A 22,280-nucleotide genomic window follows, 5' to 3' on the forward strand; every position below is an offset into this window, starting at 1 on the left:
TGTAGTTCCTGCACCGGTTTCTTTTGTAAGGCTGAGTTTGGGGAGGTGCAGCCTGGCCAAGCCGGGCTCGGCGTGGGGATGTGCTGGGTTTATTCTGACTCAAGCTCCAGCCGTGAGGGTCACAAGCGCAGCACTCGGGCTGTGCTGGGGAAAATAAAACTTTGCCTTTACTCAAATACAGCACTTTGCACTGAAACTCTCCCACCAGCCCCTCCAGGCCCCTTCTGAAGAAAGGTAAAGGTATTGGGACGAGACGACGCGAGTTTTGCACCGAATGGACAGCGCGACGTGCCGGCGCTGGCCAAGAGCCAGCAGTTTACTCGCGTGGTTTTATGCCATTTGCGTGGAGTTACGAGTCCGTCTAAACCGCGACGCAGGAACTGGGCCTGGTCTGCCGGCCGCCACAGCGCAGGTCCGTCCATCCATCCGTCCGTCCATCCCAGCTGCAGGTGCTGGATTCTGACTGCGCGCCATCCCGGGGCTGAGAAACGCAAACACCCCCTCACTTCTTTTTCCTGTTCAGGAGATGAGGCGCAGACACTTTGACTTTACCAGGAATATTTCTTGACAAATCGGTGTCCTGCCAAACATGAAAAATGAGAAATTAAACACAGTAGAAAAGCATTTACGAACAGTTTCTCTCTGCCGGCTTTCCCCAGCCAACACAAGGCTGATGTCAGCTTTCTGTTTTATTGATGAACCACTTCATGTTGTTTTGTGCAGCTTCCGTCAGCTCCACTCGATGGGAGCAATTCCAGCTGCTGCCGGCGGGAGCGGGAACCTCCCCTCCCAAAACTAGAGGACTTTTTGGAAGCCGATGCTTTTGCCGGCTGTATTTTAGATCAAGAACAACACCATACAGAAACCTGAGGGTCAGCGATACCACCGAGGCTCAACTTGGAAAGATTTCTCCAGTCTCAGCAGTACTGACAGATACAATACTGCTAAAAACTATAGGACACTTGGTTTGGGGAGTATTTACCCTAAAACAGTACGAGGGGACATTTTGCTGCTGTTATGTTTGTACAACAGAAAGGAGTAGAAGAAAAGTCACCTTCACGCTGCGGAACAGGTCTTTTTCTCTTGCAGTAGCTTCTTTGGATTGCATAAAATTATGCAAGGCGATCTTTGCAGCTGGAAAAACACGGGAAAGATTTAAACGGGACATGGAAAGGTGCTGGTTCAACAGGTAGGGGCCTGAACAGCATTTGTGCTTTATCACATACCTTTGCCCTTCTTTTGGGTGCCTGGAGTGAGCTTGACTTTATACCTTTCGAAAGCAGAGGTGGTGTGAGGCGGGGCCGGCGCCGCCGAGCCCTCCCCGCAGCGCCCGCACTTACTTGTAGCTGCTCATGGCGGTGTAGGGAGCGCAGACCGGGACGGCGAAGAGCAGAACGTCCTCGGGGTGCGGCTGCCCCGTCAGGGCGCCCAGCAGCGCCTCGCTGGCCTGAGCGGGGACAAACCAGCGTGTCCCGCACCCCCCCGCCCGCTGCTCCGCAGCATCCCCACCTGCGCTTACATCTGCACAGTCCCCAAAGGCTTCTCCCCTTATCATCCTTCCGTAAAGGATTTAAATAAATGGACTTATCTCCAGCCTTGGGGAACACACACAGCCTGTGATCAGGGGTAACTACGAAGTAATTTTAGACGTAAATACATTTCTAAACTAAAGAGCGATTTGCATCTTCCAGCCCAGAGCCACCGGCACCGGGGGTGCAAACGCCTCCGGACGCAAAGACAAGGGACAAACCTCCATTTTGCCAGCCCTTGGTTTCTACAGGGGTTGTACATGGTAAAACAAGGTGGGAATTAAAAGAAATGATGTTTTTTAAGAAGAAAGTTGGGCTCAAGTAGCAAGAAGGGGACTGTGAACAGCACAGCCTGTGTCACACGGAATAAAACCTTTTCCTTACCAAACATGAGCGTTTACCTCAACTCCCAGCTGATCCTGGTCCTGCTCCTCCTGCACAAACAAAGGAGACAGCAGAGCTGAAATGAGCACACGACTGCTTTAAAAAAGTCCTTTTATCAGCAGCACACGGAAAGGCACATTCTCACTGCAAAGCGAATTTTACCTGTTTTAAAGCAACAGTGAGAAGAGCACTTTGACATGGGTGGGGGGAACAATATTTCTCTCAACACTCCAATCTGCTCAGCACATGCCAAGCTGGGCGGAGAGAGACCAGCTGTGATTCAGAAACTGATTCACAACAAAGCTGGAGAGCACCCGGGTACAGTTCAGCTGCAGAGGGGGGGAGGTTTTGACTTAACCCTCGGTTCTCCCCCAACCCCTCGGTCGGCGGCGCTGGGCGGGCAGCGTGCATGCACAGAATCACAGGATCACAGAATGGAGTGGGTTGGAAAAGCCCTCAGAGATCATCCAGTCCAACCCTTGGTCCAACTCCAGCCCATTGACTAGATCATGGCACTAAGTGCCATGTCCAGTCTCAGTTTCAAAACCTCCAGGGCCAGTGAGTCCAGCACCTCCCTGGGCAGCCATTCCAATCCTGACCACTCTCTCTGTAAGGAATTTCTTTCTAATATCCAGCCTAAATTTCCCCTGGCAGAGTTTAAGCCCATGGCCCCTTGTCCTACTGCTGACTGCACAACAATTGCTGCAGGGGTTTTGCTGCTTCTCGACACCGATGCGCTTCCAGAGTGGCAGATCAGGCGCAGCGTTTGCCACAGCGCCCAAAACCAACGAAAGCCGCTCAGGCTCCCGGCAGAAGGGAGTTGGGCAGCGCCAGGACGGCCAGGGCGCACAGTGAGAAGGGACAGACGTGTGGACAGGACATTGTGCTGCTCACCCTCTCGTCCTGCGGCTCCTCCGGCGCCGGCTCCTGCGGCTGGTGCAGCAGCGCTCCGGCCGGCAGCGCCTCCCTGCCCCCCGCAGCACCGCCACGCGCGGCCTTGGCTTTCTGCTGCTGCTTCTTCGCCGGCTCTTCTTTCATCTTCCCCTTTTTGCCCTTTTTCCCTTTCTCGTCCTTGGTTGACCCTGCGGACTGTGGGTACACACGGAGCTCAGAGCCAGCGACACAGGCGACCGTGTCGCGGGGACAGAGCTCCCTCCGCTCGCTCACCCCCAGCAGCTTCATGATGAGCTCCCGGTCCTCCTCGTCCTGGTCCTTGTACTTCTCCTTCATCTTCTTCATTTTACTCTGCAGAAGAAACACATCAACAGCTTTATCAACCAGGACTTTGTGTCCACAAACACCAAGATGCCGAACGCACACACGCATTCATTCCTCCCAGGCCTCCCGAACCTCTTCCAGAGCAGTTCACCAGTAACCAAGAGACTCCGGTTTCACCACCAAGAGTCTAAAACGATCAGGTAGCCACAGAATTCTGAGAGAAAGCTGCTATTTCTGTCCGCGCTTCCCACGGCAGCGGCTCAACCCGCAGTAACCTGGGCCCTGCCCACCTTCTGGCCCCGCTTGACGGGCGCAGGGGCCGGCGCACCCTTGGTGGCGTTGGGAGCAGCGGGAGCCTGCGTCTCCGTCTCCTTCTGCTTCTCTTCAAGCGGCTCCACGTTCTCAGAGTCATTTTGCTGCTTCTTTTTCTTCATTTCTCTAAGGAAAACCATCACTTGACACCCTGTTGTGACAAGAGAGGCTCCCCTGCCAGCATTACCACCCCGCACCCCCGCTGCGGGGAAACCTGCGGCACGTCCGCTGGAAATGAACCCTCCTCAGTAAAACCGCGAGTCCACAAGTGCACAAGAAACTGTTCGTTCACAACCAGAGGATGGGAACAGCTGCCACCCCACAGTGGAGACGCAGGACGGACCATGGACACGGGCTGGGAGGTGTAAGCCAAGCCCAGGTCCAGACACGAGCGGTTCTCACCTGCGCTCCTTGGCAGACAGGTGCCTCCGGCCCTGGGATTTGCCGTCGCTCTGAGAAGTGAAACGCAGTTAGAGCACATCACAGGGCAGCGGCGCGCTGCCCTGCGCCAAACAGCTCAGCTGGGACCTTACCAAGTTGGGCTCTTCCTCTTTGGGGATGATTTTCTGCAGGGATCTGTGGGGAGATCAAAATGAAGCTCATGAAAGCTCAACCACAGCCGTACCACCACAGCCCGGACACTGGCTCACTCGGTCACGCCGTTTTCAGCTTTCTAGTTCTTGAAATCCCCAGTTTTGGTGAATTCAAAAGGGCGGCAGCACCAGGATTGGGTTTACAAAACAAATACGATCTCTGCCAGTTTTTGTGATGTGCACACACAGACCAGCAACAACGACAGCCTGGGAACAGCATGCGCCAGAGGAACCCCGACGTTCGGCTCCCCGTGCTGCGCTGTCCTGCAGAGCGGCCGCGTCCACCCACTCCACCCCATCTGTCCAGGGATGGGGGGACACGAGCTCATCTCACAGCCGCACGCCCAGCAGTAACTCAGCACCCGCCAAAACAACTCATGGCTCAAGTTTCTCAGGTCTGAACAGCCCTGACAAGAAAATGGGGGCAGCCTGAGCACCGAAAGAAGCAACAGTGACTCATCCCAGCCCTCGTCTTGGCAGCACGGAGATCCCCAGAAGCACCCGCGCCGCTGATAAACGCAGCTGCTGCTTCGCTTACCTTTGAGACTGAAGATGCGACAGGTCGATTGTTGTATCTGGGTATTTTATCTCTTCCTCCTTCACTTCGTTTTTTGACTCCGGATGTTCCGCTTCATCTTCAGATTCTCCGTCATCCTCTTCGGAGTCACCCTCCAGCACAGGTTCGTCTGCTCTGCCCTGGTCGGGGGCAGCAACGCCCTCGTCACGGTTACTCTCAGACATGGCTTCCACTCGTTCTGGTGCTTCCTGACACTCGTTTTTCTCCTCCTCGCTGCTGCTGTCTCCTCCTTCTGGGACACACGGGTGAGGAAAACACGGTTCACATCAGAAACACCAAACCAACCCAGAACACGGTGCAGGGGACTAAATGTTAAACCCTGAATGGTCCCGTGTGCCAGCAGGACACGCAGCCCCCGTCACAGCCACCGTACCTAACAGCTCCACCTCCTCCGACACCAGCTCACTGGCGCTGCTGGAAACCGTTTCCAGATCCTCGTCCTGCACTTTGATCTTCCTTTCTTCTCGGTGTCTCCACACACAGCTCTCATCCACCTAAAAATGGAGATGCCTTTACGTCAGGCCAGTACCACAGAATCCCAGAATGTCAGGGGTTGGAAGGGACCTGGAAAGCTCATCCAGTGCAATCCCCCCATGGAGCAGGAACACCCAGATGAGGTTACACAGGAAGGTGTCCAGGCGGGTTGGAATGTCTGCACAGAAGGAGACTCCACAACCCCCCTGGGCAGCCTGGGCCAGGCTCTGCCACCCTCACCCCCAACAAGTTGCTTCTCATATTTAAATAGAGCCTCCTGTGTTCCAGTTTACACCCATTGCCCCTTGTCCTATCACTGGTTGTCACCCAGAAGAGCCTGGCTCCATCCTCCTGACACTCCCCCTTTCCATATTGATCCCCAGGAATGAGTCCCCCCTCAGTGTCCTCTTGTCCAGCTCCAGAGCCCCAGCTCCCTCAGCCTTTCCTCACACGGGAGATGCTCCACTCCCTGCAGCATCTTGGTGGCTGCGCTGGACTCTCTCCAGCAGTTCCCTGTCCTGCTGGAACTGAGGGGCCACAACTGGACACAAGATTCCAGGTGTGGTCTCCCCAGGGCAGAGCAGAGGGGCAGGAGAACCTCTCTGACCTACTGACCACCCCCTTCTAACCCAGCCCAGGTCCCATTGGCTTCCTGGCCACAAGGGCCCAGTGCTGGCTCATGGTCACCCTGCTGTCCCCAGGACCCCCAGGTCCCTTTCCCCTACCAGCTCCAGGGATGTTCGCCACCCATTCAGAGAACACCCGACTCAGGTTTATTCTTTCCCTTTGAACACTTTCTGCCATTCAAAAGGCAAGAAAACTAAACCAGCACATTTAAACCCCAGTCTGACCACCCAGAACATACAGGCATTGAGGAGACTCACAACCCACATGCTTCAAACAGCTGGTACAAAAATTTACCAGCAGCAGGAACGTGCACAGCGTCTGTCTGATTTAAATGAAGACAGTGCAAACTGGGGGAAAACGGGAATGAAAGCAGAGGAATTCTCAGCCAGTAGCATTTTATTGGATTTGTCCCAGTGGGAAAAGAAGTAATTTGGAATATACTGATAAGCAAGAAGCAGAAAATAAGCCTCCAACAGCTCAAACCAAATTAGAAAAGCCAGCAGGAGCCACGCAGAGAAAGCAGTACCTTAAACAAGAAGCTGAAGCCCATCATCAGATACGAAGGTGGAAGAAAATTCTTCTTCCCTGAAAAACAAAGGCAGATTCTCATGAGGAGGTTTAACAGCTACGTTACATGATGTATTTTCAAAATTCATTTTTACTAGAGGCTTCAGGCTAAGAAAAAATTACACTGGGGCTTGTGGTGTCTCTTGGATGACAAGAGAAGAGGAGAAACTCAAAAGCGGTTTAGCTAAGGATCTCCTGGCCAGGGCCTCAGCTCGAGCGCTGCTGCAGCCGCCCCGTGTTCCCTCTGAGCCGCCCTGAACAGGTTTTGAGGAGCAGAGCGGGACTCGTCGGCTGCCGCCACAGCACAGCGCAGCATCTTCACACTAAATGCCTCCCAACAAACTCACACCGCTCCTTCGCGTCTCACCTCGGATCATGAAGCTTCCCGTAGTGAGGTATTCTCCTGTAGGGGCCGTTTTAGAAACCTAAAAATATCACGGTATACAATAAAGAGTATCAGTCACAGGCCAGCACTGTGTGATAACGGCATGAACAGAAGCAACGCTCAGCAAGCTGCACGTTTAACTCATGGGAGCGGTTTGCAGGACTCTGTTCCTGAAGGTTTTTCTGTCCTTTGTAGGGCATTTTCCTAAGAGATGTTTCAATTCAATCACTCACGCCTGGCACCACATTTTACAAGCCCGGGGTGAGTAACTGGGTTATTAAGGAAATCAGAACACTAAAGGTACCGAGACCTTCCGTTTAATGTAATCTCCCCACCCTCACACCTGAGCTGGAAGCACAGCAAGACTGTAGCAAGACTGATACACAAGCTAGAAGCAACACTGAAAAAAATTAAAACTCCCTTTTCAATAAAAGTCCTTGTCTCTGTTAGTAAGAACCCAAGCTTGTAACATTTCCCCTGCCATGCACATGGCGTATCAGAGGTTACCCGAAGCACAGCAGAGCGGGAGAACCTGCAACCAACGGTATCAGATAACAAGTTTCGCCTGCATCACAGAATCATTTTGGTTGGACAAGACCCTCAAGATGATCGAGTCCAACCATAAGCCACCCCTGGCACTGCCCCATGTCCCTGAGAACCTCATGTCCGTCTGTCCAACCCTCCAGGGATGGTGACTCCAGCACTGCCCTGGGAGAAAAGTCTCCCCTCAGCCTCCATCCGTCCCCACACGCATTTTGCGGTCACACAGCAATTCCTTCAGATGTTCTGTCCCCAAAGCTCACGCAGGAGCGTCCTCACCTGGTTGTGGGAGACCCACCAAGCACTGGTGACAACGCGGGCGTCCCAGGCCGCGCTGTAACACAAGGCCATCGTGCCGGCCTCCGTCAGCGTCCGTGGAGGGATCGGTTCACCTACAAACAACACCCAACACCTCAGGGAATGCGGATCACGCACAACATGAAATTCTGCAACTTCCACACGCGCTGTAATCCAGGGTGTGAGCTTTCCCTAAAGGAAAGGTCTGCAGGAGCTGGCGCCACTGCGAGGGGAAGGCGGCTGGCAGGGCTCACAGTGTCCCCAAGGCTTCTACGAGTCCCCACGTCAGCCCCACGCAAGGTACCTACCTGATGGGTTCTTGATCACGCAGCTCGTGGCTCCGTGGAGATCGGCGTGCACGTATATGTCCCCTGGAAAAGAAGCCACTCAAATCAGTCACATACGTGGTAACTACAGAGATCACTCGAGCTAAGCAGAAGATTTGGAAACGGCTATTTTGGCTGCGAGGAGCAGGATGGGAAGAGGATACAGGAACCTTTCAGTCCATCCCAGTTGTCCCAGCAGAGCCCCCAGCACCCTACAGACAACATACACACATTCTCCAGGACTCACCATCATCAAAGATCCCTTTTACCTAAGACCCAGCTTAATGATAAAGCTGAGAGACCTTCCCATATCATTCTTTTACATTTACAAAACTGGAAGGGAAGGAGAAGAAGAAGGGAAGGAGAAGAAGAAGGGAAGGAGAAGAAGAAGGGAAGGAGAAGAAGAAGGGAAGGAGAAGAAGAAGGGAAGGAGAAGAAGAAGGGAAGGAGAAGAAGAAGGGAAGGAGAAGAAGAAGGGAAGGAGAAGAAGAAGGGAAGGAGAAGAAGAAGGGAAGGAGAAGAAGAAGGGAAGGAGAAGAAGAAGGGAAGGAGAAGAAGAAGGGAAGGAGAAGAAGAAGGGAAGGAGACGGGATATAATTCACTTAATGAGACTCTCACCTGGTTTAAGATAGCGCTTTACGATCAGTTCATTCTGCTGTTGATCTCTTCCAGCAATAACAAGGTAATTCTCAGAACTAATGAACCACAGGAACTTCTCAAACCTGCCAAATTACATCACAGTGTGAAAAACGCCTGGAACTACCAGAACATTACAGAGGTATATTTATACCAAGCATCTTGGCATCAAGTCCTTACAAAAGACACTGCAAATAGTTTCACATCCATCCATACGCCTGAGGCTTAAAAACAAAACATGGTACAAATATAATATCACTGCCAATGATATTTTGAGACGAAACAAGTACAATCACTACAAAGTCCAGCGGCCTCCTATTTAATTTTGTTTTAACAATGCAGTTAGTGGACTATAAAAACCTTTGGGCTTGAGGGTTTTTGTGCGATTTTTTTTTAATCTGCTGTTAATATTTCAGAGAGCTGCCAGAAAACTTTAATAACAGTGAAGTTCCCTCTTTTTACTAAGCCCACATTTCCAGTCACTCAAAATTCACACACATTCGCAGTATATTAAATAATGACAATTAAACTGTACTTGCCAATAGACTTTCCTCGCTTTCTGAATGGTGGTCACTGTCTGAACTTCCCGCAACGTCTGCTTCGTCTTCTTCTCAGCCGATTTAAACGCCTGTTTAGACACAAAACATGATCAGAATCCACCAGCAGAGAAACCACAAAACTGCTAAATGAACAGTAGGGAAGTTGGTAGGAAACTTCTCTGAGCTTCTTCCTTAAAAGCTCAAGAATGAAACAACCCTGGTTGGTTGGTTGTATCTTTTACATCTCACTAGGACTACCTAGACAAAGACAGGGTTTTCCACTTATCAGTGACAAGGACTCTGCTTTTAAATACCTTCGAAACCCAAGAAAAAGTACCTTTTCTGCAGCTTCTACTGTCTTCTGCGTTTTCTTAGCTGCATGTCTCTTGTGATCGTAGTACCTGCAAAACACAAGTGGTTTGTATCTCAAATCCCAGATCCACTCATTTTTAGAACATACTTATCACAGTCCTCTACATTTGCTGTTAAGCAGTCAGTTTTGAGATTTTAATTTTTAGCCCAGATTTTCAGCTTAGTCTTCACCCAAGAAAAGGAGCCGGATGAAGTAAGTCCCCTCCTCAGACAGAACACGGTGTTTGGGTTAAAGTGTGGCAGAAACAGCCACTTTGTCCCAGGTGTCACTGTGCAGAATTGTACTCAGAATTAAAGGAATGGGATGGCTGGAGAGCAGCCGCTGTGCACCAGCGAGACACTGGCTCTGGATCAAGGAAATGCAGGTCCTAGGGCTCAGGGCGAGCTGCCCATTTCAATTGCTAACTTTGATTTTTAAAAGAGCCCTTTCGATGCTGTTACCACCAATAACTGCGAGTATACAGAAACTTGTACTACACACGTTTACTGTAAAACTTACTTTTTGGCATTGGCATAGGCAGACAAACCGAGATCAACATCAACTAAAGACGGTTTGTTTTTCTGAGGTTTCTTCAACTGCTTGTTTTTATTCTTCTTCTTTTTCCCCTTTGGTTCTTCCGTTTCTTCCTTCTCTACATCAGCCTCCTCCTCCTCCTCTTCCTCTTCAGATAACACATATGGGTTCCTAAAAACACACGACATCATATGATTAAGATAAGAGAACTGGTTATTTTTCACCGTTAGCTCCATGCACTCTTACTTCTCTTCTCTCACAAAGGCTGCAAGATGCCTTAAATTTGATCTGGTTTATGTCTTGGAGTCACCCAAAGTTTTGGGGAAAAAGAAAGCAAAAGATAAAGAAAAGATAAAGAGCACAAACATTCCAATCCAAGGAAGTGACATTTTCCAAGGCAATTTCTTCTATCAAAGGACACACATCCGTGCTATCAACTGAGAGAAAAATCAGGACTTCAAATAAAGAACAATCCAAAGATCTACTTTCCTAAAGTAAAAGAAACACAAGACATTCTATGTGTGAACACCACATGAGAAAAGAACAGTCACGGTGAACACGACAGCAAAGTGCTGGTTTAAAACTGGTTTCAAAGAGGTACTCTGAGCACACACATGCTGGACGTGTGTTTGTTTCTCACCAGGACATTAAATCCTCCTCAAAATAGCTGTACTGAGTCTGTGTAGCAAAAGGTGGAGCAGCGTAAAATAATGTTCTTCACAAAGGGAAAGAGATCTCCAAGTGCTCTGTACTGATGCAGCACTGGGTGCACTGACTGAGCGGTTTGATCAGCAAACTGATAGTTGCTCAGTATAAAACAGACGGAGAGAGCGACTGATGACACGGCTGCCAACACAGAACTCGCTCCTGGGAACGAGCTTATTCTATACATTAACACTTCTGAAAATCAGGTAACTAAAAATTCATAAATTAGCTTTGCCACATTACCAAAAGTTCATAGCTATAGAAAATAAATTCTCCCTTTTTTCTAACATCCCGATACAGCATCGGATCAGGTTTTTAAAGACACTCCACAGGCTGCCTCACTGCCGGCTCGCTCATCAGGCCTTCTACAAAAACCAGCATCAAAACTTGAGGCTCTCAACAGCTTGTCCTGAACCACCAGCCTTTCACGGGCAGCATCGAACGGAGCAGGATCTCACATGAATTTTAGATCAAAGAACAGTGATCTGCAGCATCCTTACCTCAGCAGCATCGTGATATGATTCGTCTGAAGCTTTAATTCTTTGATTGCACTCGCAACGGGGTCTCCCTGGGCTTGAGCTTCTTTAACAATCGCCCCGATCTCAGTCCAGTCTATCTGGTTGGCTAACGCGCTCCGGACCACCTGGATGGCTCGGTCAACGATCTCCAGGTTCATTTCTATAAGTTCTCCTTTTATCTTATCAGCTTCCTTAAAGAAAGAAAAAAGTTTATGCCTATTGAAGCTAAAAAGACGGTCAGCAACAGTTTACAAAAAAAAAATAGTAATTAATATTGGGATGAAACCCAAGAATGACACGGAAGTGATCACAAAGGGCAATGGCATGAGCAAATTTTGGCCGAGGTACAAAGCATTTGGAAGGAAGTAGAAGCCACCAGGCAGGCCTGGGCTCCCCAAGGGGCTACAGGGCGCTCACAGCTTCACTCTGGGGTCTAACGCTGGCTGTAGCCAGCAGGATGAACAGGTACAACTCTTCAAGAAACATTAAGTATCTTCTTAGTTAAAAAAAACATAATAAAAAATCATCTCAGCCTTACCTGAGCTTGCTGAAGAGCTTCTAGTCTGTGCTCGTGATCCCTACGGACATTTTCAAGTTTCTTCAATGCTTGTTTTTCCTTTCAAAAATAAGAAAGGTGGAAAAATATATAAGCGAACGACATCTTATCACCTCACCACCGCCAGACATTCAACAGAACACTCCAACACAGAAAAATACAGCAGCATAAGACGCAATCTCCAAAATATTGTTAATGCTACTTGCATTCCGAGCAGAACCAACTGCTACATCACACATCTTGAAATCCACCCCCTGACCAAATCAGAAGTGACACCCCCCTCACCCCAGGCTACAAGAACCAAAGGTGGAGCTCAGGGAGGCCCCTGGGCTGCTCCCCTCTGGGCTGAGCGCGTACCTGCTGCAACGCCTTCAGATCTATTTTCTGTCCCTCTAGCTTGGAGTAGAACTCGTCTGCTGCCTGCAAGAGAAAATCAATTTTAAGGATGTTCAAACTGCACTAACTCATAGCAGAAATAAGCAGAGGTTCTGCTTAAGAGAGGTGGCTGCAAAGCCCTAGAAGAGACCGATGCTAAAACGGGGCTCAGTAACTTCCTCCGTTTTACCTTCGCGTGCGATGAGTTCAGCAAGATACTCAAGGATACATCTCACCACAAACCAGGGCTACGCACAACTAAATAAGCGGCCAAAATACAGCTAAGAAATGATGGAAAGGAAGCTGCTGTTTGACACAATGTGCTTTTCAGATTAAATGCTCGCAATTGCAGACCTGCCAGCCCTGAATTCCTGCTGCTTCAGCAAGTCAACAAACCACAACAAAATCTAGGATGTCTATGAACTGCTCTGGTGCTCCAGCTGCTTAAAGGTAAAGAAGGTTTTGGGCTGTTTAGATCATCAGTGCTGTGACGGAGATGACAGAAATTCAGCCGAGCAGCAGGGTAGGAAAGTGAAATGGGAACTCTGGAGATCAAGGTCGGGAACAACACGCAGTTAATTATTTCAGATGTTAATGAGTCAAGGACCAGGAAGGACAACACTCCAGGAAATATTAAATCAGGTGCCTGAAGCTTTCAAAGTTGTAACTGGAAATGTATAAATGTGACAACTGTTTGACTCCAGTGATAACTCAGCATCTGAACTCCCCACTAATGAAATGTTTGACCAGGAAAGGTAAGAGCCGCCTTCCCCGCAGTTCAGGACACGCTCAGCACCATATTTCAGCTGGAGCTGCGTTAACCAAGACAACACTGCTCAGTGGTACCAAAAGGCCCTGTTTTAATTGGCCTTTTCCACATAAAACATTTATCCATACAATTAATCTATGTTTTCATTACCAACTTCCGCACTACATTTTCATTACTCTTTTTAGCAGCAGTCAATTAAAGCTCTAAGTACAGTATCAGCAAAAGCACTGTACCTTATTGAATGAGTCAAATTCCAAGTACGGACATTTTGAATGTTGAGAAAACAAGAAAGGATGAAATTCCTCATATCTGTAAAATACACATTTGATATTATCACCTGAAAACTAATTTATGTTACGCAGTCTAGTAAGAAAGAAATAAAGACTTCAAGTATTTACGTGTAGATATCTTCTGCTGGTTTATCTGGTTCCAGGCTTGGCTTTTTCTCCCTTTTCTGGATAATATAACCCTAAAAAAAGATATATAAATACGTTATCAGCATTTGTCTTTGAAAACGACGCCCCTTATCTTGGCAAGGCAGGAAGTTTTAGGTGCTGACCTACTCATCAGCGTGAGATAGTACTTAATTACAGCACAGAGACCTTGTGGCAGAAGTGATGTGATTGACTGAGTGCATAGGACCTACATAATCTGCTTGTAAATGATTCAATCGCTGCACATCCAGTGCAAGGAAGGAATTTTTACTCCTCGTCGCTACGTGGCACCCAGAATAAAACCTGTAGCTGATAAAACCAGGAGCAAACACGTGCTGAACAACACCCGCCGGCCAGTTTAAACCTGCAATTCCTGCACGACTGGTAACCAAGGTGCCCCACTGAGACCCACCTGCCCGCTGAAGTCGTCGGTCAGTGTCATGTATTCTTCTGCTTTCTCTAAAGCAGTGAGCACTTTTTCAACATTTTCTAAAGAGAGAAGGGGGAGGAGAAGAATATTTTAAAACACCCAGAACAGAAAGATATTTTTATATAAACACAACACAACAGCACAGCAACAAAAGGCCAAGGCAACTGCTCTTCCGATGAAGCGCCAACCTAACCACGTGAAGTAGATTCTAGAATGTCTCAAAAACAAAATCACAGCTATTCTTTACCCCTGGTGCTTCACTACAGCAATTATTGTTGATTTTAAAAAGGAGCTCTAGTGCACAATTTACGCTTGGGGAATTTCTTAACAAAATATCTATATAGGTACTTCTAAGACATACCTATTTAAGTTTCATGAAAACGAGACCACAAAATTGCACTTTGCAAAAAAATCAGACTGCAAAGCATAAACTAGTAGCTGTGAGAAGTTATTTGCTTGTTACAAAGGTGATTTATTACAGCACCATAATGCAGTAGGAAGTAAATATCCTCTTGATTTATAGCAAATATAAAGCACACAAGAAAAATAAGACTATAGAAAAATCTATTCTAACTTTGCTACCCAAATCCATAATTTCCCAATAAATGTAAAGCTGCTACTCAGTGACATCCCCACCATGTTTGCTATACATAAAGGAAGAGTTTGATCCTCACTCTTCTATACAGAATTCTTGTAGAACATTCCCTTACATGGCCAGAGTTCAGCTGATGTTTAAGGGTGTATCTCATTATAAAACCATTTAGACTATAAGAGGAGCCTGAGGTTTTAATTGCGATACAAGCAAAATTCCAAAGTTTTAATGTGAACAAGGTTGGTGCCCAACCTAAAAATTTTACAGTATGTAAGTCAGTACTATAGGTTTAAGGATTACTCATCTCTTTGGAAAAAAATACTACACAGACATAAAAATTACAATATATACAGTACAGCCTTTAAAATATTATCTCCTACATACCTTTACTTTCCATATGCTGATCTATTTTGACATAACCAGAGAATCCGACTTCTATAAGGCAATGCTCAATGAGAGTGGCTCCATAAGCTGTTAAAAAATAATAATAAAGAATCATCTGTAGAAAACATCCACAAAGAAACTTGAATTCACATTGAAGTCAACAAGCCATGGCCGTGACTCTGCATTGAATCCTCAGGAAGGCTGGGAAGGGGAGGGAGTTGTGGTCTCGGGTCAGGAGGAGCAGATGCTCAGGACACCCGTGGGGATTGTCCCCAGGGCAGCTGGGTCTCAGCTCACATCTGGTCCCTTCTTCCAAAACCTGAGGATGCTGAGGTTCATCTGGAGCTGGGAAAGGTCTAGGACAGAATGGGGATATACAGGAAGGGTTTCACATTGGCTAAAATGGAATGAAAACTTTAAATTTAAAAGGGGGTAGGAAAGATTCTGAACTGAAGAGTATATGAAACCAAACTGCCTGGCTTGGGATGGGGTAAAGCCACACAAATTCTGCAGCTTCAGATAAAGCACCAGGAAAAAGCTGGTAAAGTCACACGTGAAACAAGTGGCAACAGAACCAGATGCAGCCCCGTCTGAACAGGGTGCCAAGAAGCAGCAGATGAAAACATATAAGCTCCTACAAAGATCCTTAAAGACTAAGAAACAAGATGGGGCCATGGAAAACCGGGTTTAACTAAGAACACGTAAAGCAGAAACACAAAGAAAGCTGGACAAAGAACAGCTAAATCAGGTTTCGATCATGCCAGCCCAGCGGGACAGACGTCATGTCCTGCTGCAAGGCTGACACTCAAGTTTACCTGGATCCACGCTAGCACAACGGCCCAAGAAATCTATGGGCACCCTCCGTTCAAAAGAGAAGATTACATAAATCAAGGAAGCTTCTTAGAAGGGAAGCAATTAAGACAATCAATAAAAGGCAATGTCTGCAAACAACCTGCAGGCTATTTAAAGATGCTGGTTTGGGGGTGCAGAACAAACACGTGTTACTTATTAAACAGCATTTCAGAAAAATCCAAGAAAGGCTGGCATGACTAAACAGTGGGTAAAGAGAAGCTGTTAAAAGCAAAAAGTTATCTGAGTTTGTGCCCGTTGAGACCAAACCCTGGCAGGTGAACGTAAAACACAGCAACACTGGCCAAAATTAATCTTGAGAAAATCAGAAAAAAAATCAAGATTAGTAATAAAGCATTTTCCTGATACATCATAAGCAGGAGGCCTGTTCAGATCAGTAGGTTCAAGAAGTGATCAAAGTGCACAAGGAACACTCAGATATGACCATCGCAGGAAAATTAAATTAATGTCTTGAGTTTCACTCATAGTGCAGGGGCACAGGGACGCTCTGGCTGGAATATTCCTCTGTGGGCAATATGTCAGAAAATCTGCCTCAAATCCAGTTGTCAGAAGAGGTGATGGATTCAACAGACATAACACGCAGCGGTAAATCCTCAGGATCACGCAGTATTCAGCCAGGTGTCTACAAGAACTCAAGGATGGAGATGCCAAACTGCAATCTGTAGCTTGCAATATCTCTCTTGCCTTAGCAGCAACAGGCACAAGGAGGTTAATGCACTGGTCATACCAAAAAGGAACTAAAAACCTATAAATTCTTTTTAGCCTAAAGACTAAAACGAGCAGAGAGGGTTGCACTAGACACAAAAGATGCAGCAAGTTTGTATTTTGAATCCTAACTCTACAAGACAGTTAAAAAGCACGGTGACAAGAGAGGTCACGTAGATACGGTCTGCTTGGATTTGCAGAAAGCATTTAGCAAAGATCTGAGAGAAAACAAGCGGCCACTGGATAACAGAATGACCCCTGTCTGGGTTAGAAAGTGGCTGAAAAACAGGTAAAATGGGTAACGGAGGAGATATAAACCGTCAGTTTGGAGCGAGGGGAGGAAAGCTGAGCTCTCCAGGGACCTGCACTGACCAACATACACCTACCAGACCCAGGAACAAAGGGCAAAGCCGCCAGGTGAAACACAATTCGTCTAGGGAACAAAGACAACAGCCAGCTGTGAAAAACTGGAGAAAAACGAGCGATAGTGAGTGATTAGATCAAGAACTGACACATAAACTCCCTGTAAAACAACACTAAATGACCTACATGAGGAAAGACTATCCTGCTTGCATGTATTTCCAACTGATCATTTCTGTTTCGGAGCAAGACGTAAAAACAGATGGTCCTGTGGAAACATCAGCTCGATTGTCAGCGAACACAAAAGAGTCGAGCTGTGTGTTGGGAATTAGTAGGAAAGGAATAGAGAACAGACAAGGGAAATCACACCGCAGTATAAATCCATGGGGCGAACGTTCTGTACACTTTTACTTACCCTGTTTCAAAACAGGGAGAGCTACAAAAGGCTCAGAGAAAGGCAACAAGTGTCATCACAGGCTTGGAAGGGATTCTGTACGAGAAAAGGCTGTGTGCGCTGTGCAGTAGGCTGCTCAGCCTAAAAATCACCAAAACTTATAAAATAAGCGGTGTGGAGTTAATAAATAGGCAGCAACTGCTCACCTCTGCAAATCCAATACTAGGGCACCAAGTAAAACTGAGGAGATGAGTTTCAGAACAAGCAAAGGTGACTTTTCATGTGACACGAAGCAAGCAGAACACCTCACCACAAAAACCACGGATGCCACAAGTTCCTACAGGTTCAAAAGGAGATTTGATAAGTGTGTAGAAGGAAAATCCAACCCAAGCTATAAAGTTGCCTGCTGATCAGCCATGGGAAACCTCTACAATGTAAAACTGCTGTTACTGAGGCTTTTCTGGGAAAATATCAGTGTGCTCGTTAGGGCCGCAGGTTAATGGGAGGGCTGCTGACCAGGCGCTGGCCCGAGGTTAAGCAACCACTTGGGGTTTGAGGAGCCACAGAACTGGACATGATGGTTGCCAGCATGAGAGGTGACAAAAATTAGAGAAGCGTCAGGAGGGATGGTCGCGTTTCACAGATGGTTAAGGAGAAGTGGGGTGGGAAACAGCCAAATTCACACAGGAGCTGAAGGGAAGAACTCTGGACCTTTCAGAGTGGAGCTTTGCCAGACCACTGCACCAGGGCAGTCAGATCAGATAATGGTACATCAGAAATATCAAATTTGGGTATGGATATAGCAAAACTGGGACCAGTAGAGGGAAAGTAATTAGCAGTGCGGTTTATTTAGGAGGAGACTGGGGTGGAAAAAGAGAGGGACATGGGTGCAGAAAAAAAGAGAATCAAGAAATGGGGAAAGTAATACTTAGGTCTGCAAATCACGTGCTTTGAGCTGTTCAGAGGTTCCTGCCAGGCAATCCTGTGTTCGATCAACACCGTCAAATCAGGAGGATAAATCAAAATCGTTCTGACTACGTCACACAAGTCAAATTTCCTTCTGTGGCCAGAAAAACTGAGGCACAGGGTGTTTTGCTACCAGAGCACACCCAGATGGACACGTCGAGCATCCTGGTATTACTACTCTCAGGTCCTCATCACTGCAGGATCACATTCTTCATGCAGTTGGCTCAGAATCAAAAAATTCTACTCTGCTTTCAAAGGCTCAGGGGTTTTGTTGTTCTTCAAACATACATAAAAGCAGATTGTCATGAACAACATCAGAACAAAGACTGCTTGAAGCTGTTCAAATTTTCAGCACCATCTAAACATAATGCGTATTGACCTCATTTCATTTTCTCCCAAAACACAATTACTTACGAAGATGTGGGTTAAGAACCCTCTTCAGTTGTTCCCCTTTGGGTGCATTTGATATTATTTCAGTTAACCTACAAAAGATAATGGAGACTTGTCATTCCAAAGAAGAATGGGGTTTAAGACCACATGGTATTGCTTGCAAGCTAAAAAACATTTTCAGTTTTAAAAAAAGCAGCACAAAATGGCCTGTAATATGTGAAAAGCCTACCCGAAGACAAGCTGCCTTTCACGGTTCCAAGCAATTTGGATTTATTCCAATATATATATCACACCATCTAAAAGCAATTACCTTTCCAAGGTTGGCAGAGGTGCAGCTGCTTTTGCATTGTCGACGGGGTATCGTTCCCGAACCGCAAATCTCACATCGTCCGCTTCGTCCGTGCGAAACCTCAGAATGTTTAAAATGATGTATTCGTGGTCTGTGAGGACAATGTTTCCCTGCAGATAGCACAGGGGAACATCAGCAAGGGCCACACTCAGGTGTTTGCTTACGGAGGACACGCTTTGCGCTCACCCTGTCGTACAGCTCAACGATGAGGTGATAAGCAGCTTCATCGCTTCCAAACTGGAAATCCACAATCCGGTCTATGCCCAGCTGCTTCACACTGACAAGTCTTCTGGTCTTTAAATGCTTACGGCACTGTCAGTAATGGAGAAAACGTCTGTGAGATGATGCAAACAGAGCTGTTTGTGACATTTTATACTGAATTACATTCTTAGATATAGATCCCTCCTGTTACACTGATCACTTCCTATGTAATACAAACACCATGAGGGTAAACATGCAGATCTTGGTAATATAGAGGTGTGGCAGCTCTTAGCAAAATAATACCTTAAAATTAATAGGTAATATAATTGCTAAAAGTTCTTACAGTTAAGCCATTTTTGCCATTAAAAACTGGTATTTATTTAGCTCAACAAGTAAGCAGCTAGTTAAAATTCAAAAAGTTTCTTTTATAAAGAGAAGCAGGATTATCCTGCATCCATATATGACGTGGAAAGCCATCCTGGAGAATCTTTGCTGAGTCATTTCACTGAGGTGAAATCCAGAGGTGCTGGGCTAAACAGACCCGTGTGAGTCACCACTGGGGTTGGATCCCTGCAGATCTACCCGCAGGAACACAACTGAGCAGCTTGGAGCGAGATCTGAACCCTCAAAGGCCAGAAGATTGAACAGCAGAACCCTATTAACATAAGGAGCTGCATCCAGAGCCTAAAAATCTGGACAATACAACTGCAATAACAAGGATTTTGCTGAAGTAAAATTCCAAAAGATCTGGGTGACGCAGAAAATGTCCAGCATATTAATATCAGTCTTCATAAATTCACATTTTCATCGTTTTGGGCACTGAACTTCAGTGATGTGACTCCTGGACCACACTTGCTCTTCCCTTGTCTTTAGTCACCCGCTTGATCAGGATCCACCAGGCAAATCCTTCCACTATTTTCTTCTGTCTCAAATCCTTCCACTGTTTTCTTCTCTCTCCAGAGACAGAACATGAACGTTGTTTTCTGATATCCAGCCGCCTCATTCAAAAGAAATCGCAGGTTAGATTACCTTCATTGCAAAGCTAGATGGCATCATGTTTTTCGGCCACTCGAACTCCGTCGTGTGGATGCGGATACCGGATTCGAGCAGCAGCGTGGCCTTGCAGTCCGGTCTGTTAACAAAGAAAAGACTCAGCACTGGGCACATGAGCGGCTGCCCCTCACACACACCGGTTTGCACTGGGACGAGACCAAAGCACCATAAACCAGCAGCACGCTATCTACAAAAAATATCGTTGCCCAAACTGGTCAGGTCAGCGATGTGACATGAGCCCCGCCTCCCATGTGGCCTGGGCACCAGTGCCACTTACTAAATGTTGCTCTTCATTCCTCCAACTCTTCCCTCCCCACAAAATGAAACAACGACGATTGTGAGTTTTTACACTAACACCTTTGGCCTTTTGTATATTTTCTGCAGGATTTCACACTACATATGCTCTCTCTTGAGAACATCTTGGGTAAAAATTATTGCATTTCACAGTACCACAGTATGTTTGAGATTGGAAGGGACCTCAAAAGATCATCCAGTCCAATCCCCCTGCTGGAGCAGGAACACCCAGGTGAGGTCGCACAGGAACATGTCCAGGCGGGTTTTGAATGTCTCCAGGGAAGGAGACTCCACAACCTCCCTGGGCAGCCTGTTCCAGTGTCTGTCACCCTTACTGAGAAGAAGTTTCTTCTCAAATTTAAGTGGAACCTCTTGTGTTCCAGCTTGATCCCATTATCCCTTGTCCTATCATTGTTTGTCACCAAAAAGAGCCTGGCTCCATCCTTGTGGCACTCAGCCTTTATATATTTATAAACATTAATAAGGTCACCCCTCAGTCTCCTCTTCTCCAAACTAAAGAGACCCAGCTCCCTCAGCCTTTCTTCATAAGGGAGATGCTCCACTCCCTTAATCATCTTCGTTGCGCTACACTGGACCCTCTCCAGCAGTTCCCTGTCCTTCTGGAACTGAGGGGCCCAGAACTGGACACAATATTCCAGATGTGGTCTCACCAGGGCGGAGTAGAGGGGAAGGAGGACCTCTCTCGATCTACTGACCACCCCCCTTGTAATACACCCGAGGATGCCATTGGCCTACCTGGCCACAAGGGCCCAGTGCTGGCTCATGGTCATCCTGCTGTCCACCAGGACAAGAACAATAGAATTTCATTGAAAAACAGTCAGGAAGGCCAAACATCTATCAATATAAATTACATACATACAACAAAATCTAGTTCTCATATGTACGGCAACAGCATGAAGAAATTTAAAGAGGTTCTTACTTTTGAAGGCGGATAAGGTATGTCTTGTTATCCACATCATAAACATTGTTGACTCTCATTCCCAGTAAGCTGTCAAAAAGAAAATACATGGAGAACACGATACACAAACCATACAAGTGGCTGAAAAAAACCTCAGTGTAAATCAAAATATACAGAAGCGCACGCTATGATAAACTGCCAGGCAGTAACCGAGGAGGCAGCGAAGGAAGGTTAATGGAATGAGCTGGAAGCTGAACAACCAAAAGATGGAGAAATTGCTGTTCATGGATAAGGTGCAATAAGTTGAAGCAAGAACACAGCGGAGGACGGAGGGTTCTGGCTCCTGCAAACACCCCTTTTTGGGGCAAGGATATAAAACTTATTGGAACATTTTGCTCCTCCGGGCTGACCTCTGCACTGCTCAGGGAGCCCTTTGCCAGCACCAGTATTCCCAGTACAAGCACCAAAACGGTCTGGAGGGTCAGTCTCGTTATTTTCTTCAGCGTGGGGCTGAATATGCAGATCGCCCTGGGCAGCAGGAGGGTACGAGAGCTCCGCAGGGCACAGATGTGAGGCTGGCGGAGTGTGAGAGCAGCTTCCCCGGGCACACTGCGGGGAAACAGCGCTCACTGCTGCCCGGAGAGAGCCTGGGGGGACACCGGGCCTGCCGTGGCGGGGGAGCCGTGGGGGACACCGGGCCTGCCGTGGCGGGGGAGCCGTGGGGGACACCGGGCCTGCCGTGGCGGGGGAGCCGTGGGGGACACCGGGCCTGCCGTGGCGGGGGAGCCGTGGGGACTCGGTGCCCTGTGGCGGAAGATGCGCCGGGGCCGCCCAGGCAGCACCACAGGCCCTGCAGCGGCGGGGACAGCGCCGGGCCCGCTGAGGGGAATGAGGCGCTACCGACAGGGCCCCGCTGAGGGGAGCGGTACCTGTGCCGCAGCTCGGCCAGCACCGCTCGGATGTCGACGGTGCTGAAGCGGGACTTCATGGCGCCCCCGCGGCCGCCTCCCGGTGGGACTCACGGCGCTACCGGCCACCGCGCCTGCGCCGCCGCCCGCTACGGGTCGCGCCCCGCGCCAATTCTCTCCGCTCCGCCGCGCCCCGCGCATGCGCAGAGACGCGGAGC

General features: G+C 47.8%; 1 protein-coding gene across 2 annotated transcripts; it reads right to left on the reverse strand.

Moving 5' to 3' along the window:
• Positions 1 to 113: 113 nt before the first annotated feature.
• NEMF (nuclear export mediator factor) lies at positions 114 to 22,220 on the reverse strand. Of its 2 annotated transcripts, none has more exons than XM_082058835.1 (33): positions 22,084 to 22,220; positions 21,176 to 21,244; positions 19,918 to 20,020; positions 18,874 to 18,999; positions 18,649 to 18,797; positions 18,363 to 18,430; positions 14,654 to 14,740; positions 13,660 to 13,736; positions 13,212 to 13,282; positions 13,047 to 13,122; positions 12,027 to 12,089; positions 11,652 to 11,729; positions 11,096 to 11,304; positions 9,876 to 10,061; positions 9,342 to 9,405; positions 9,005 to 9,093; positions 8,448 to 8,551; positions 7,812 to 7,874; positions 7,486 to 7,598; positions 6,649 to 6,706; positions 6,241 to 6,299; positions 4,987 to 5,107; positions 4,575 to 4,842; positions 3,977 to 4,019; positions 3,846 to 3,895; positions 3,422 to 3,569; positions 3,081 to 3,158; positions 2,808 to 3,002; positions 1,931 to 1,963; positions 1,341 to 1,447; positions 1,227 to 1,270; positions 1,055 to 1,134; positions 114 to 580 (listed from the first exon to the last, which is right to left on the reverse strand). In XM_082058835.1, the coding sequence occupies exons 1-33, from the start codon at positions 22,140 to 22,142 to the stop codon at positions 503 to 505; spliced, it is 3,216 nt and encodes a 1,071-aa protein (XP_081914961.1). In that variant the 5' UTR covers positions 22,143 to 22,220; the 3' UTR covers positions 114 to 502. The 2 variants fall into 2 exon arrangements, with proteins under 2 accessions (XP_081914961.1, XP_081914960.1); XM_082058834.1 differs by having other exon boundaries at positions 4,575 to 4,845.
• Positions 22,221 to 22,280: the final 60 nt, after the last annotated feature.

This window comes from Streptopelia decaocto (genome assembly GCF_964273445.1).
Source record: "Streptopelia decaocto genome assembly, chromosome: 7".
Taxonomy (NCBI): domain Eukaryota; kingdom Metazoa; phylum Chordata; class Aves; order Columbiformes; family Columbidae; genus Streptopelia; species Streptopelia decaocto.